A 14826-nucleotide genomic window follows, 5' to 3' on the forward strand; every position below is an offset into this window, starting at 1 on the left:
GTGTCATTCGGTCAAAAAGTGCTTTCCTGAAACTGACAAGCTATGATTGGGGTGGGGGTGGCACCCAACTTTCACTACCTTGCTGTCAGGAGTCATGAAGAATGCTGTGCACCTCACGACATGACACCCCAGCCGGAAAGGGGAAATGGAGAGCAAGTGGGGTGGGGGGGGGTTAGGAAGGTGGTGGGGATGGTCCCGTGTCTGAGGGGTTCACGAATGCTTGTCCTCATCAACCTTCTACAACGGCTACACTTTTATGAGCAGTCATTTCACCCGTCTTTCACAACACTTTTGGCGGTCATTGACCTCCGGCAGGTTGCACAAGGTCAAGTGACCGTGGCTGGCTGCATGAGGAACAGGGGCAAAGTGCCAAAGGATCATGTTGATACTAAACAAATGTGCTCTTCTGTTTTTATTAGCCACTCTCTGCCCACAGCTAATCTCGCACACTGCCTGACCCATTGGCCCAATACTTTCTGTGCTCATTTAGGACTGAATGCTCAAAGAACTCTTGTGCTGATTCAAACTTTTCTTAATACCTATTTAATTGACAGTGGTCCAAAGTTATTGTCTGCTGACCCCCCTCAGCAGAAAAGGCAGCCTTACTACAAGCCTTACTACGTCTGCAGGCCACATTTACATCTCAGTATAATTCATCTGGAATCTAAGGGAGCCAGTTGGGACAATTGATTGAGATTCTACTTTTCTCTTTATTATTTCAGTAGGAAGTGAGACACATCTAATAGAGTTCAGCACTACACTTTTCTTGTTTGGGATGTGTGCGCTAACTATGGAGCTGGAGGCGATTAGCTTAGCATAAAGATTACTGAGTTTAAAAAAATATGCCAAAACAGACACCTATACAAACTTCAAAGATGAGATTGAGTTAAATGCTGCAGCACATTTAGAATACCAATTAGCAGCCGGACAGAAACGTAACCCAGCTATATTTAAGGATAACTGGATACCGGCGCCCCATTCCTTCCCATCAAAGTGGCTCCCTGGGTTCATTCGATTAATGTTAATGCCAAAGCATGTGCTTATCATTGCCAATAAGACTCTGTTTACATCAGGCTCATTGAATCCCTTTTGGTCTTTTGATGTTTGTGTAATAGTTTTTTGACATGTCACAATACAATTGTGACACTACAACAACTCCAGCCTCGAGGGAAGATAAGGAACATATGTGCATACCTCAAAACACACATGCCCTCAGGCTTTCCTGAGGCAGCATTCACTGCGGTCTGACCTACTGTGACTGGTGAGTTTTGTCATTTCCCCCGACTCATGGTGTCTTATATTAATACATATTATCATCTGTACGGATCTTCTTGCTTTTGTTCTATTGCTGTAAAGGTTTTGGGCTTGTTTCTCTTCTAGCCCTTGTCTTCCTTGTCTCTTTCACCCTCTTGCCACGTATGCGCGTGCAGTTGCCTCATCAGACAGACCCTGAAGCTGAAAACATCCAAAGGGGGGAAACAATATGTGACCTCCTCTCTGGAGCTGTGCTCTTCACTAGGTGAGGTGACAACTTTGCTAATTAGCCTTGAAGATCAACCAACACAAAAAAAAACTCAATGACCCCCCACTGGCAAAATTCTCCAAATCTGTCTAGGATGTATTGCTTTGTGCCATCTGGTACAAAGATGTCTACCATGGAAGCATTCTCTCCGTCATACTGAATCGCAGGCACTTGTTTACTTGTACCTGCACTTCCATCAGCACCGGTATCCTAGCATTTGTGGACAAAAAGACTAACTAGAGATGAGAACTAAAAAGATACAATGCAGATTAAGATCTGACTTCTGTATTCAACGCTCAGTGTTCTCACATGGAGGTGTTTCTTGGGCTTAGATTGGAATGGGCTAAGATTTACAAAACAAGATCAGGTAAAAAAATAAATGTCCATAAGCAGCCTGAAATTTAAAGGAAAAATGACCTAGAATCATGTTTTGATCAAGTGCAGCATGCTTTACCATCAAGAATGCTGGCCATTACCAACTGGACATTACATACCTAGTAACCTAAAGTTACACATGTAATGTATTACGTAATTTAGTTTCAATAAAAACACATACATTACTAGCCCTTCGCCATCCCTTGTTTAAAGCGTACACATAACAAATCGAAAATTATGTCTTGAGCGGTCAAATGCATCCAGACATTCTGTATAGTCTTCCTCTGTGGCCTTTGGGCAATACTTTGGACCTTTGTTCCGAATCATGGATTGGATTGGAGTCGCTGATGCCTTTAAGTTGCTGTCGTGTTGTTTTCTCTCGGCATACTCTGCCACCTACTGGCCAAAACACTGTCAGCAGCACATCGCGGTACAAACCCAAAAGAGTGTGATTATCAAAATGAAAACTGAATGTAAAACATTGAGACAAGCCTAAATACAGGATGGCATCATCTTGAGCAAATCTACTAGTTTTAATCTTGAATTTATCCTTTTTATTTCATTACAAAGAAATGAGTGCGTCAACTCGGGTCCGCGCCGCCGGATAGGAACCATCATCCGTCGCTTGTTTCCTTTCTGGAGGAGGACGAGTCGCTGGAGGAGCAAATCAAAATGGCGAGCCAAGAGGAGTCCGTGAGGGAGTTCGTCGCCGTTACTGACGTGGATGAGGAGAGGGCCCGGTTTTTCCTGGAGTCCGCCGGCTGGAATTTGCAGGTAGGTCTTTTCTCCGTTTTCGCGTTGTGTTGCGGTGGACTGTACTGTGAAGAATCACAGGGGAGCAGCGGTGATACGGCATGTGTCACACGAATAGCTTGTCCGGCCTTGACATTAGCCTCTGTTGCCGGTAATTTGTGCAAGTCACCCTTTGACAATGGCCCGAGCGCTTTGTCACCGAACCGCACGCGCATTGTACATTTGGGTGGCGGCGCGGCCACGCGCACTATATGCTCCTTTCACGTTTCTCTTTAATAAGCAGGTTGCCACAAAGTTGAGGCTAGCGCGGGTATGCCGCGAATCCATTGAGTTGCGCTAGCTAGCGTTAGCACGTAACGACGTAACGGACGTTCTGAACCATTATTATGACCGTGTATATATCATTGCTTAGCGTCTGAAGCTGAATCACCTGCTGCCCTGCTGAATCATATTATTATTGTGATTAGGAAAGTGAAACTGACTGTTTGGATGCCCCCCTGTGCAAACAGGGGTTGTATACTGAAAAACACAATAACCATAGATGGAGTTGAGTTATCCTTCTCTCAGCTGAGATGTCATTTAAAAGGTCACCAGTAACACGTGACACTTAGGCTGAGGAAACATTTTTCAGAACTTTTTGTTGGCATTGATTTTCGTATTTCTTTCTCGCTTTCCCCCAGCTTGCACTCGCTAGTTTCTTCGAGGATGGAGCTGATGACGACATAGTGACTCTTCCTCAACCTGAGATCGGTTCCTCGGTGTCCCGGTCTGCTGGGCCAAGGTAACGTTTGCAGCCTCCCACTGCCTTTTTATCACCTCCACGCACAATTCTAATGTATTTGCACATATTACAATGCAATATCCAGTCTTCTTTCGCAAAACCTCTTGGGTCAAAGAGTGAGTGTTCATGAATTTGATTTGGTCTCCCTCAAATTCAGTGTAACAAACCTTTTTTTACATTTTGATACTATTAGCACTCAGCCCAGAGTGACGTCCTTTAGAGATCTGATGCACGAGGCAGAGGAGGAGAGTGACGAGGAGGAAGGCCAAAGGTAAGTTGAATTCTCCTGTGATGCCGGTAAATCTAAATGCGCCAGTTACTTTTACAAAATGAAGGAATAAAGCGTGCTTAGGTGTCTGCTTTTCCCTTTTTGAATTATTAAAATACATTGTGGCATCTGGTAAGGAAGGACAGTCGGTCTGAGCTGCACAGCCTCACAATGAAACACACCTAGCTAACTGTACACTAGGGTTGTCACAATACCAAAATTGTGACTTTGATACTATTCCTTCCCAAATATTACGATACCCGATACTTTCAATATGATTATGTATCATCATCATCATCATCATTACTATGATAGTAATAAATGAAACATCTGTAAGGTTCCCTTTTTTACCAGCTTGTTCCTATCCAGCTTTTTGAACACTTAACAAATGGCATTCATATTGGTGTTGACATGGTCGTTTTCATTAATATAGCATAGCATTGATTATACACGGCTATGTAGGCCTATTGTCCGGATCTGACTATGACTACAGTTATTTCCATAAGTATGAATTACATCATTTTACAGGAAAAAACACTAAAGCTATGTGGGTTGGGTACATTAAAGATGGACACATAATTAAAGGGCAATTTCTCCCCTTTATTGAAAAATGACAATGAAAATTGCATCACGCCACACATCCAATGTCTCATGCTAATAAAACAATCCTCACTGGTTCATCTCCATCTATTGTGACAGATTTCTGTGAGATGACTCAAGTCGATGACTCTCCATCTTAGCGCTATGGTACCCTGGACCGTGATCGAGCTATTATACCTTGAAATAGATGCATCACACCCGAGACTTTGTTAGACATCTAGATGGTGATGGTTTGTGTAAGAGTTCATCACGCTCTGAATTCCCCCCGTGCCAGGTTTTTTGCGGGGGGATCAGAGCGCAGTGGGCAGCAGATTGTCGGACCTCCTAAGAAGAAGAGCTCCAATGAAGTGGTGGAGGATTTGTTCAAGGGAGCAAGGGAACACGGGGCTGTGCCGCTGGACCGGCCTGGAAGAGGCCCAGGGGAGTCCAGCAAAGCCAGGGTGAGGGGGAACGGAATTGGGATCGGTTGTTGCATCAGCGACTTTTTGTGTTTTGTAACATGTTTTTGAATGTCTCCTCTCACCATGAAGGCCTTCATTGGAGGAGGCTACAGGCTAGGCGCAGCTCCCGAGGAGGAGTCGGCCTATGTGGCCGGAGAGAGGCACGGCTCCAAGGGCCAGCAGGACGTGAGTACAGGTCCTGATGGGTCGTCTTTTTTTCACTCCTTGCTTTGTTTCTTGCATCATTGGTACTAGTCGAGCCCTGAAGGCGGATTTCATCCAATCGAGCAAAGGATCAGTCAACATAAAACGAAAAGGCTAAGAAGATGAAAACCTTTTTTCAGTTTTTATTATCTTTAGTTGTAGGGATCTGATGTGTGTGTGTGTGTGTGTGTGTTTTAGGTCCATGTGGTGCTGAAGCTCTGGAAGACCGGTTTCAGTCTGGATAATGGTGAGCTCAGAAACTACAGCGATCCAGGAAATGCTAACTTCCTTGAGGCAATCAGAAGGGGGTGAGAATCGTCTGTTAACTTTATTTAAAGAAATCAATTGATTATATCTGCATGAGGACACACACTGTCCATAATGTTCATATGTAAACTCCAGGCTCGGAGAGAATCTGGATGCATGTGACCGTGTTAAGTCATTGGGACAGAAAAGGGTGACCTGTATATAGTAAATAGTCTAGATTTTGAAAGTAGCCCTGGTAAATAGACATATAGACGCTGAGTGCGAAATCCCTCTTGTTCTCCTGCAGCGAGATTCCCCTGGAGCTGAGGCAGAGGTCTCGAGGGGGGCAGGTCAATCTAGACATGGAGGACCACAGGGACGAGGACTTCTCCAAACCCAGGATGGCGTTCAAGGCCTTTGGGGGCGAAGGACAGAAGTTGGGAAGGTGAGATCACTGAGGAGTGTTCAAACTGCTGAAATGGATGCACATTGGATATAAAAGTATCATCATTTTAAATTAAACTGTCCATAATCCCTTCTACTGGTCCCTGGTACTTGAGATGTGGTATTTTTGTAGAAGCATAAATATCAGCGAATTTAGTTAACATTGTGATCACTTTATTATCTCCATATTGCCCAACCTGAACCTCAGCTAACTGCCTCATTGTACTACAACCGCAGTTTGACCAAGTGGAATGTATTCTGAACTTTCCCATCTCCAGTGCCACCCCAGAGTTGGTTTCAGCCGCGGCAACATCTCAGCAGGACCAGGCCGCCATCGAGGCCGAAGCGAGCTCCTCCGTGACCCTCGACTCCTCCCAGCCTGTCACCAACATCCAGATCAGACTGGCTGATGGTGGCAGGCTCGTCCAAAGGTTCAACCACTCCCACAGGTGATCCATTGGCTCTTTCCAATTTGCAGTAGCACACAAACCGGGTTTCTGCATGCCGTGTAAATGTGTACTGACCCATCTGATTCCCCAGTTATTGAACCACTAAATGTTCAGGCAAACGTGTATTTTAATTGCAAATGCAAATAAATTTAATATGAAATGAAGAGGTCATCTCGGAGGACAGAAACACACACACACCTACGTGTACTGCTGGTCCAACACGACAGAAAGCAACTTATTGTAGTGCAGGTACAATCTGTTCCCAATTTTTCAGTTTGTGTCGAACCTCAAGCTCCTTCTGCGAGTCATAACTTCAAATCCGATGCAGCGTTTCCCCTCACCATCCCCTACAATATAATGTCTCTTTATTAAGCCCCGTGTTATGTATCTTATTCGTGTCTCTGCAACAAGTTTTTTTAAAAGTTCAACCTCAATTCTCCTGTTTTCAATTTAAATGTTATTCATTGCATGACCCATTTTCTCTTTTTGGTGTGTCTTGTTTTGTCCCACAGGGTGTCCGACGTGCGTCAGTTCTTGGTGGGGGCGCGGCCCGCCATGGCTGCCAGAGAGTTTGTTCTCATGACCACCTTCCCCAACAAGGAGCTGTCAGACGAGGGCCTGACCCTGGAGCAGGCCAACCTCCTCAACGCAGTCATCGTCCAGCGGCTAAACTGAGGGCTAGTGAGTGGGGGGGGGGGGTAACCCCTCTCCTCCTCCCCCTCCTCCTCCGCCTGGTGGTGTGGCTGAGTAACTGCAGCCCTGTGAAACCTGCTGCCCCTTCTGAGGGAGGAGAAAACACAGACTTATGTTTCAACTTCTGATTCCTTTTTTTTTTTTTCTAAAATGAATCACAACATTCTGCTCCCCGCGTTTAACCTCCAGCCCGCCGTGGTCTGTGACAGGCTGTTCCAGGGGGAAACTAAAAGTATGGTTGTTATGGGGACGGGGGGACAGCAGTATATGGTTGAACCCAATGAGCAGGTTAGCTGCAGAAATGCTTTTTTTCTGTGTTCCCCATCCTTCCGCTTCTATTAACCTTAAGTTGGCCCTTCAGCTTTGTTTACTATCAGTTGCAGGGGCCTCACCAGATCCACCGCCTGGCCGTCTCAATAGCACAAGCCAGACCCACACAGGGAATACTAGTCTTAATAAGTACACATTGATAATGTGCTTGAGGGCAAGTTTCCATCTCTCGCTGCGTATCTTCTATACTATATGAAGTGAGAGGTGTAAGAAAGCACGGGGGGGGGGGGGGTCTCCACAACCAATACCAGTAGCCTTACGCTCCTTCATTCAGCTCCATTACCAAACCTGTCCCTTTTGTTCAAATGAAGATGGAATTATTTTTTTAACTGCTTTTTTCTCCCTTTACAGCACCTCCCCTGTGTGACATGACAAACCGTTACACATAGCTTTATTGTCCAACCAATGGCTGAGCTAAAGAACAATTAGATTGTAGACACTGGTTTGTAGGAGTGGAAGTTGATTTCCATCGATGACGCTGACACCTTCTATGCATCCTGGGGGGGCGACACAGAAATAAGTTTGGACCTCTGGTGAAATAAATCCATTTTATGGTTTGATGTATAAAGAACTGATTGTGTTGGGTTTTTATTGTAGTATGTCCGCTTTCTGTATTGCTTTCTAACTGTCGAGGTCTGTCTGATTATATTGTAGTGCATAAAGGTGTGATTTTGCACATAACTCTCACAATCTAGGTTCATGAAGGTTTCAAACATCTTTGTCATTCACATGGCATGATGGTCAAACCATTTATTTATTTACTTGACTTAACTGTGGTCATCTGATGGTGACTCCTCGACTTTTGGAGCTCTCACCATTAAAAGGCAATGGCATTTATCCTTTATATCTTTTAATGTTACCAACTGCATCTCCTGCTGCTTTAGCACAGTGCTTTTGTGTCTGTGGCAGTATAAAGCTCAGACCACAGTGATTGATGGGTGACATAGCAGTTGTGTCAGCATCATTTTTTGTAATGTGAGGAACATTAACATAATTCATACTTAATTATAAATTAAATACCTCTACATTACATGGGAGTATAAGATGTTTTTTGCTAGAAGTGGATCTTTGAATACTGGTTATTTGTGGATTTTATCTTTCCTGTAAAGCTTATACTGACATTTGTGCTCAGTGCTGTAATCTACTCACGCCCACATGGGCAGTGCATGGTGTGCACTTAGAGCCAATTATCTGTTCTTGTGACAAAACACCCCCCAAAACGATTGAACTGCAATTGAGTGTTGTAACCGTAATGATGCTACATTAAAGTGGTTCCAATGGATTTTGGAAGCACTTGCTTTTGTTGCTGTTTCTACAGGGAGGATACTCTGTGAAAGGTGATTTATGTTGAAATGTTGAAACTTTAATAATTAAATTGATAAAAGGCTCCAATAGCACTCAAAATTCAAATGTCTCTAACTTTTAAACCTGTGCTGTGTTAATAGTTTTATTAACAGTTTAACGTTACACGATGAACACTGTGAGCAGCTCTTCTACTTCTGTTAAATGTCTTTGCTTCTTATTTGGGTGATTCGTGTTATTGTTGGTCTCCACTACGGCCGCCAGGGGGCCCGTTTAATGTACGCCACTCACCCAGGACAAGGTTTTATTTTGGAGGTCACGGGCGGAAGTGGCGTGCAATATGAGAGCGAGAGAGAGAGAGAGCGCGAGAGAGAGACAGACAGACAGACAGTGACTGCAGGAGGAGCGGGGACAGCGCAGGGACATCGCTCCACAACATATTGCTGAAATGGGAGTCGAAATCGAAACCATCACCCCTGGCGACGGTGAGAACGCCTCTGTGTTCGTTACTATTCTGCCATTTGCACTTTATTCTGTTACACTCCGCCTTCTTCTGACTTCCTCCACAGGAAGGACTTTCCCCAAAAAAGGACAGACGTGCGTGGTGCATTACGTCGGTGAGTTTTAAATAAACGCATGGACACAAGCTGCACGTTTCGCTGCTCCTGTCCTGTAATTAATACTCTGAAAGGCCGTGCAAGTGGGGTGACTGCTGTGGCAAACAGTGTCCCCACAGCCGCGTGCTCAGCCTGCAGTGTCACGGCAAAATGTCCACAACAACTGTACTATTGCGATACTGGTGCACTCTTAAATGTTAATTGTTGTGGAGCGCGAGACAAACCTTCGAGGCAGTGATTTATCAGTGGGGCAAAGAGGCACCGCAAGGAAATGTAACCCCTTCCCAGCGCGTGGGACCACTCCCGGGGACAGCGCGCTGGATTCTTCCCTGCGTTAAAATATAAATGTGCGCTCTCGTTCGTGGTGACCACTCAGCGGATAATAGTGTGTGTCTGGAGAATAATCAACATAGGAGCGGGACAGACAGACAGACACCAGACAGACAGCGGCGTCTTAAATCCCGTCTGATTTCCTTCCCCTTTCTGTCTTTGTTGGAGTTTCTGGGGGTCGGTGGTGTTTAGTTGAGCGGATTAAAAGCCGTCTGGCCAACTCACTGTGTCATTCCTATTCCTCTCTTCTCTCGGGACGCATAACTCTTGATAATGACACTGATTATTTGAGCAATTCCCCATCTTGTAGGACTGCATGCGCTGTAGATTTTTTTCTTCTTCTGTTGATTAACTGATCAATGACTCTCGCATAATTTCCCAACAGGCCTGCTCTGAGCAAAACGCTAACATACAGTTTAGAGTGTTAGAGCGGTAACATTGATGATAAGCACAAAACACAAAGTACACCTGAGGTCAGTATCGGACAAATGAACACGCTGGAATGACCGTGTGCAGAGGATCCCTAAAGTTCTCCTCAGGCAAGCATGGAAGCCAATTCAGGGTCTATTGGGATATTTCAGTCACATGGTGCTGTTCACAGTCCCAGGTCTAGCAGAGGGGTGGATCGCTGTTAAAAGAGAAACGAAGGAAACGCATACAGCATCTGCGACTAAATGGGATTCCAGATTGACTTTCCTTCCCACCTGGTGAAGACGGACACCACTCTCCCCGTAATACAAGCCTCTTTGCTTCCAAGAATGTGTAACAAGATCTGTTTTGGGCCTTTCACAGTGAAGTAGGTTTTATGAGATGCCTTTTTAGCGTTAGTCTGCATCATTTATGTTTTTGCATCACACAGAAACAGCAGGATATCCTCTCTGGGCGTCCTCCCTTCCTGTCACCCAACTCTGCCTTGAAACTCCAACCGTAACCGGATATTTCATTCCAGGCGGGCCCTTTTTAAATGCAGACGTCAACCTGAAGATAAAAACGTTGATTTACTGGGGATGGGGGGTATTTTTAAAGGCCGACGTAGTCGTCCTTCCTGCTTGTGCAGATAATTTAATTTGCAGACCATCTGCATGTGCAAGAAGACGAGAGGTTGCCCACTCCCGCCCACCTGAATGACAGGTTGGATCATCCCAGCCGCCCCCTGATGTGCTCAACAACGCAAGCGATGTCGCACCTTCACCCACACTACACACTCCCAACACACACACACACACACACACACACACACACACTGCCAAACCCGTCCCGGCTAATACCAGTGCGGGTGTAAAAAGTCTTGGAGGGTGCTATATTGCGCCTCGATGCCTGCGTTTTCCCCGACTGTCACACTTAAAACCCACCTTGCAGACAGCTGCGGCGGCTATTTCGGAAATCCTTGGACGCTTTCATTTGCGTTCTCAATATACACACATCGGGAGAAGATGGTCTTCTCTTTAATATAATGTTATATATAGAGTTCCTAGAGCCAGCATTTTTATGTGTATCTGCTCTGCTCATGTTGCAGGTTCTGTGATAGTGGCTAGATGTTTCCCTCACAATATGAGGTTGTGCATCGGCCTGAATCTCTCTGACTTTGCGTCCCTTTCTGCGTCCCTCTTATCCCACAGGCTCCCTGACGGACGGACGCAAGTTTGACTCATCCCGCGACCGGGACAAGCCTTTCAGGTTCAAGATCGGCAAGCAGGAAGTGATCCGAGGGTGGGAAGAGGGTGTTGTGCAGGTAGGCCGGAAAAAACTGAGCACCTACTGCACTTCGTAATTACCTCCTTAGCCTCAGTTTAAGCTTTGGCATGCAAGCTTCATAAATGATTCCGTCCGGTAACGTTGACATGTTCCATTGTATTTCATAAGTGCCATTGGAACAGAGCGATTCAATGTAGGAAATAGTTACTCAACAGCTTCAACAGTCACGATTCAGAGACAAAAAAAACAAGTGTGATGGGAAGAGAGAGAACACATTTAGCTGTTTATTCTTTTTCTGAGTCCCCCCCTCCCACCCCACCTATGTGTCCATGAACACAGCAAACGGTGGGTCAATACAGCAGGGCAACAGGGCTTTATCTCACACACTCATGCAGTGGCCCTTTAGCTTCATGGAAGTGTGGCTTCATCTTCTCTGCGTACTGTGTATATGGGTTAAAATACCTTTTTATTTCTTAGTAAGACATCTGCTTGAAAATGAATGTTGCAACATCAAATGTTCTGCAATAAAGGGTCATGGTGTAGACCAAGAAATGAGTAACCAAGCGAGATGTACCCCCGCCGTCCCTTTCACTGGGCCCCGTTCTTTATTCTCCAACCTGGAGCTCCAGACTGACTTTTGACTGCAATGGCTGTATTGTATGTTGCAGTCGAGCTATAGCAGGTGACCCGTGTTGTCTCTTTCTCTCTCCTCTGTTTGCGTTGCCCCTCGACCCTCCAGATGAGCGTTGGTCAAAGGGCCCAGCTTACCTGCACACCCGACTTTGCCTACGGAAACAAAGGCCACCCGGGTATCATCCCTCCCAACGCAACCCTCATCTTTGATGTTGAACTGCTGGGTTTGGAATGAAAACATTCAAGTCCTGTTTTCTTTTTGTCTGTAAGTATCCTGCTACAACCTACTTGTTCCTTGTTAGTGTGGGTTTTTTTTGCAATTGTTAGCGGCAGCTCACATTCTAACGTCAGCTAACATGCTAGTGCTAATTGCTATAGCTTACATTAGGTTTAATTTTTTTTCATTTTCTCTATTTAAATAAATCCCAATGTTATCATGCCCATGCAGAGGACATGGTGAGATGAATCGGCTAAAGTTACATTTGTATCTAACGGAAGTTCCTGGAATCCCAAAAATATACAGATAACGTTATGTTAAAGAAGGAAACCGAGAGTTACCTGGTTCACTAAGGCTAGCTATTTGCTTATTTGCTAAGTGGACAAAAAGTTTACACATTTTGTGCACTAATGTCTGATATAGGGTTAAACCCTTAAAAGAATTTAGTTATTTTTATTTAGAATCCCCATAATTAGAGCCTATTGTTTAAATAAAACCACAACGGACATATATAATAAAGGAGAAAAAATGCACGGTTTTACAAATATTTAAAAATCTGAAAGTATTTATATCCCTTCAAGAATTGTAATTTTGTAATTCAAAAAGTCAGAGAGAGAGAGAGAGAGAGAGAGAGAGAAGAAAAACATTGTCCTTCATACAGTAAACTGTACTAGCGCAAGTTAATTATTTCAAACAAACAGTTAGAGGTGGGCATTTTCACAGATGATCACTTTGGGCACGCTGTCACTTGTGCTCTGATCCTAAATGTTCCCTCTCGGTGTCTTCGCAGATGACTTCCTACCTGGATGATCTGGAGAGAAACTAGGAAAGTCTGCACTTGATTTTATACGAGGCTCCAGTTTATTGTTCCACTACTTATTTCATCAAACTAAGGACAGTTTGTGTTATTTTGTCTCTGTGACTGAGTGAAAATATAATTTCCATCATATCCTTCCTCCCTATGAAACATGGCCCACGACCTTACAAAACCCTGTGTCTTGAATACTATTTTGCGCTTTAAGTTTCTTTAATTTTATCCCCCAATGTTGGCCGTGCATGGTTACGCCGACAAGTACAAAGCACCAATGAACCTCTAGAGAGGACATTCACCTGCCTCAAGTCTACATGCGCTACTGTCATACTGTCAGAGAGCTGGCGCTTTGTCGTATTACAGGAATGAAAAGAAATGTACAATCATTTATATCCCTGTCCCGCAGAAAACCAGAAACAATTTAATTGACACCTTTCTGTTTGAGAGGGATGAGGCGTAGTGTTGAGTTAAGTAGCTTCCTGTGTTAAAGTGCATGTCATGGGAGGTGGTGCAACACTGAAAAGGAAGTGCCACCTTTCCCTCTAGTGCTGTTTATGGTCCAATGGAAACCCTAGCAGCATGTACATGTGGAAAGCTTTGCAAACAATTTGTTTTGATGTTCTCCTTATCTCGCTGTGTCTTTAAACCCCATTTAAAGCTGTCAACAGGTCAAACTGTGCAACGACGGGATTTTGATGCACATCAATTGGATTTCTTTTTTTCTTCCTGATTAAAAAAAGTAAATAAATAGGAAATACTTGAAATTCGACAATGGGGGGTTGAGGAGACAATGAAATGGTGACCTCCCCTTGTGTCACAAATTTTCAGATGCGTACTTTCTATCTCTGAGAATCCACAATGTTGATGTTTAACACATATGACAATAGACATTGTGCCCAGTGTCAGTGATGTAACATAAAGTCAAATATTATGACACATGGCCCAGTGGTTTTATATCTCAAATAAATGGTTTTAAATGGAGTTTAATAAAGGAATATGCTGGCCTGGCTGTCAGTTATTGAGCACTGTAACATTGGCCAAGCTGCCCCCCCGCCTCTGTACTGTGTAGTTATTTGCTGGTTACTGTATGCCGAAAACCAATGGTGGCGTGCAGCAACGAAGCCTGACTGTATTTGCTCACTTGAGTCTTTAACATGTAAATATTTTATTAGCAGATTCAAGGCATCAGACCGCAGCTTGGTATTGGGTTCAACCTCCAAATTATTGGCTCACTACTTCCCAATTCTGTTAATATTCTTTAATTCCATTTTACTATGTATTGATATTGTCTTGTATAAGAATGTAAGGTTATTTTTTTTTTCCCAATCCTATGTCTACATCATTTTAATGCATAGATGCATGTGATATTCCTAATTAAGACTAAAAAATCAGCATATTTCTTTGTTATTATTTTTTCTTTGAGTGCAAAGCCTTTTCTACCAACTTGGTAAAGTATCTAAGTTCCTATTCCTCTGCTAAAGACATCTGCTGCTGTGCCGACTCAAAGTGCCTCCAGAAGCCCAGTCACCCTCCTTGTGTTTTGCTCCACAAGACTCAGCACGTCCTTGGCAACAACTATCTTCAAATTGAAATACACATTTCTTTGTGTTTTACAAAACAAAGTCAATTCATTGCTGTTTTTTTTCTTTTAGCAAACTGGAAGTCTGTATTACTTGTAATGGGCTCCAATTTCACATATGCAGGTCAGTTTACTATAATGGGGTTTGGCTAACAAGAATGGGAAAAGTAATGTCTTCTGGCTCTGAAAGAGCTTTTCCAAGTCTCAGAAAATAACACGCATATATAAAAAATATGTCCTTAGTTTCCAGTCAAAGGTTTTGACAACATTTTTCATTGAGTAGAATTAGAAAACGTGTGGCATTGAACTTCAGTGAAGTTCGAAAACTTCAGTGAAGTTCAATAGTGAATCTCTGGAGTAAACCTTTCAAATGAAACTAACTCGTTTTAAATAAATAACGTAATCCCAAAACGTCAGTACAGAGGAACAATTATATTATTTAAAAAAGCCACACTTTAGGCTGTATGATTTCCATTGTGGAAAAATACAGATCACAAAAATTGGTAGTTCTAAATTAGAAAAATACAGTGAAACACT

General features: G+C 43.7%; 2 protein-coding genes across 3 annotated transcripts; both read left to right on the plus strand.

Annotated features, from left to right (window-relative positions):
- Positions 1–2514: 2514 nt before the first annotated feature.
- On the plus strand, positions 2515–7676 carry nsfl1c (NSFL1 (p97) cofactor (p47)). The gene is made up of 9 exons (XM_037479232.2): positions 2515–2671; positions 3331–3431; positions 3625–3702; positions 4574–4739; positions 4830–4925; positions 5142–5251; positions 5497–5634; positions 5912–6082; positions 6595–7676. The coding sequence occupies exons 1-9, from the start codon at positions 2570–2572 to the stop codon at positions 6755–6757; spliced, it is 1125 nt and encodes a 374-aa protein (XP_037335129.1). The 5' UTR covers positions 2515–2569; the 3' UTR covers positions 6758–7676.
- A 1047-nt stretch (positions 7677–8723) lies between these two features.
- Positions 8724–13714, plus strand: fkbp1ab (FKBP prolyl isomerase 1Ab). Of its 2 annotated transcripts, XM_037479234.2 has the most exons (5): positions 8735–8892; positions 8977–9024; positions 10974–11086; positions 11789–11947; positions 12690–13714. In XM_037479234.2, exons 1-4 carry the CDS (start codon positions 8856–8858, stop codon positions 11915–11917), a joined length of 327 nt encoding a protein of 108 aa, XP_037335131.1. In that variant the 5' UTR covers positions 8735–8855; the 3' UTR covers positions 11918–11947; positions 12690–13714. The 2 variants fall into 2 exon arrangements, with proteins under 2 accessions (XP_037335132.1, XP_037335131.1); XM_037479235.2 differs by lacking the exon at positions 8977–9024 and having other exon boundaries at positions 8724–8892.
- Positions 13715–14826: the final 1112 nt, after the last annotated feature.

The sequence above is a fragment of the Pungitius pungitius genome, chromosome 1, assembly GCF_949316345.1.
Source record: "Pungitius pungitius chromosome 1, fPunPun2.1, whole genome shotgun sequence".
In the NCBI taxonomy this organism is placed as follows: domain Eukaryota; kingdom Metazoa; phylum Chordata; class Actinopteri; order Perciformes; family Gasterosteidae; genus Pungitius; species Pungitius pungitius.

Bases quoted from the DNA above. Each gene is read 5' to 3' on its own strand.
- nsfl1c (XM_037479232.2), top strand. From the start codon at position 2,570: ATGGCGAGCCAAGAGGAGTCCGTGAGGGAGTTCGTCGCCGTTACTGAC. The intron at 4,740-4,829 runs GTGAGGGGGAAC...CTCACCATGAAG, and splicing joins GGGAGTCCAGCAAAGCCAGG to GCCTTCATTGGAGGAGGCTA. The intron at 5,635-5,911 runs GTGAGATCACTG...TCCCATCTCCAG, and splicing joins GAAGGACAGAAGTTGGGAAG to TGCCACCCCAGAGTTGGTTT.
- fkbp1ab (XM_037479234.2), top strand. From the start codon at position 8,856: ATGGGAGTCGAAATCGAAACCATCACCCCTGGCGACG. The intron at 8,893-8,976 runs GTGAGAACGCCT...CTTCCTCCACAG, and splicing joins AACCATCACCCCTGGCGACG to GAAGGACTTTCCCCAAAAAA. The intron at 9,025-10,973 runs GTGAGTTTTAAA...CTTATCCCACAG, and splicing joins GTGCGTGGTGCATTACGTCG to GCTCCCTGACGGACGGACGC.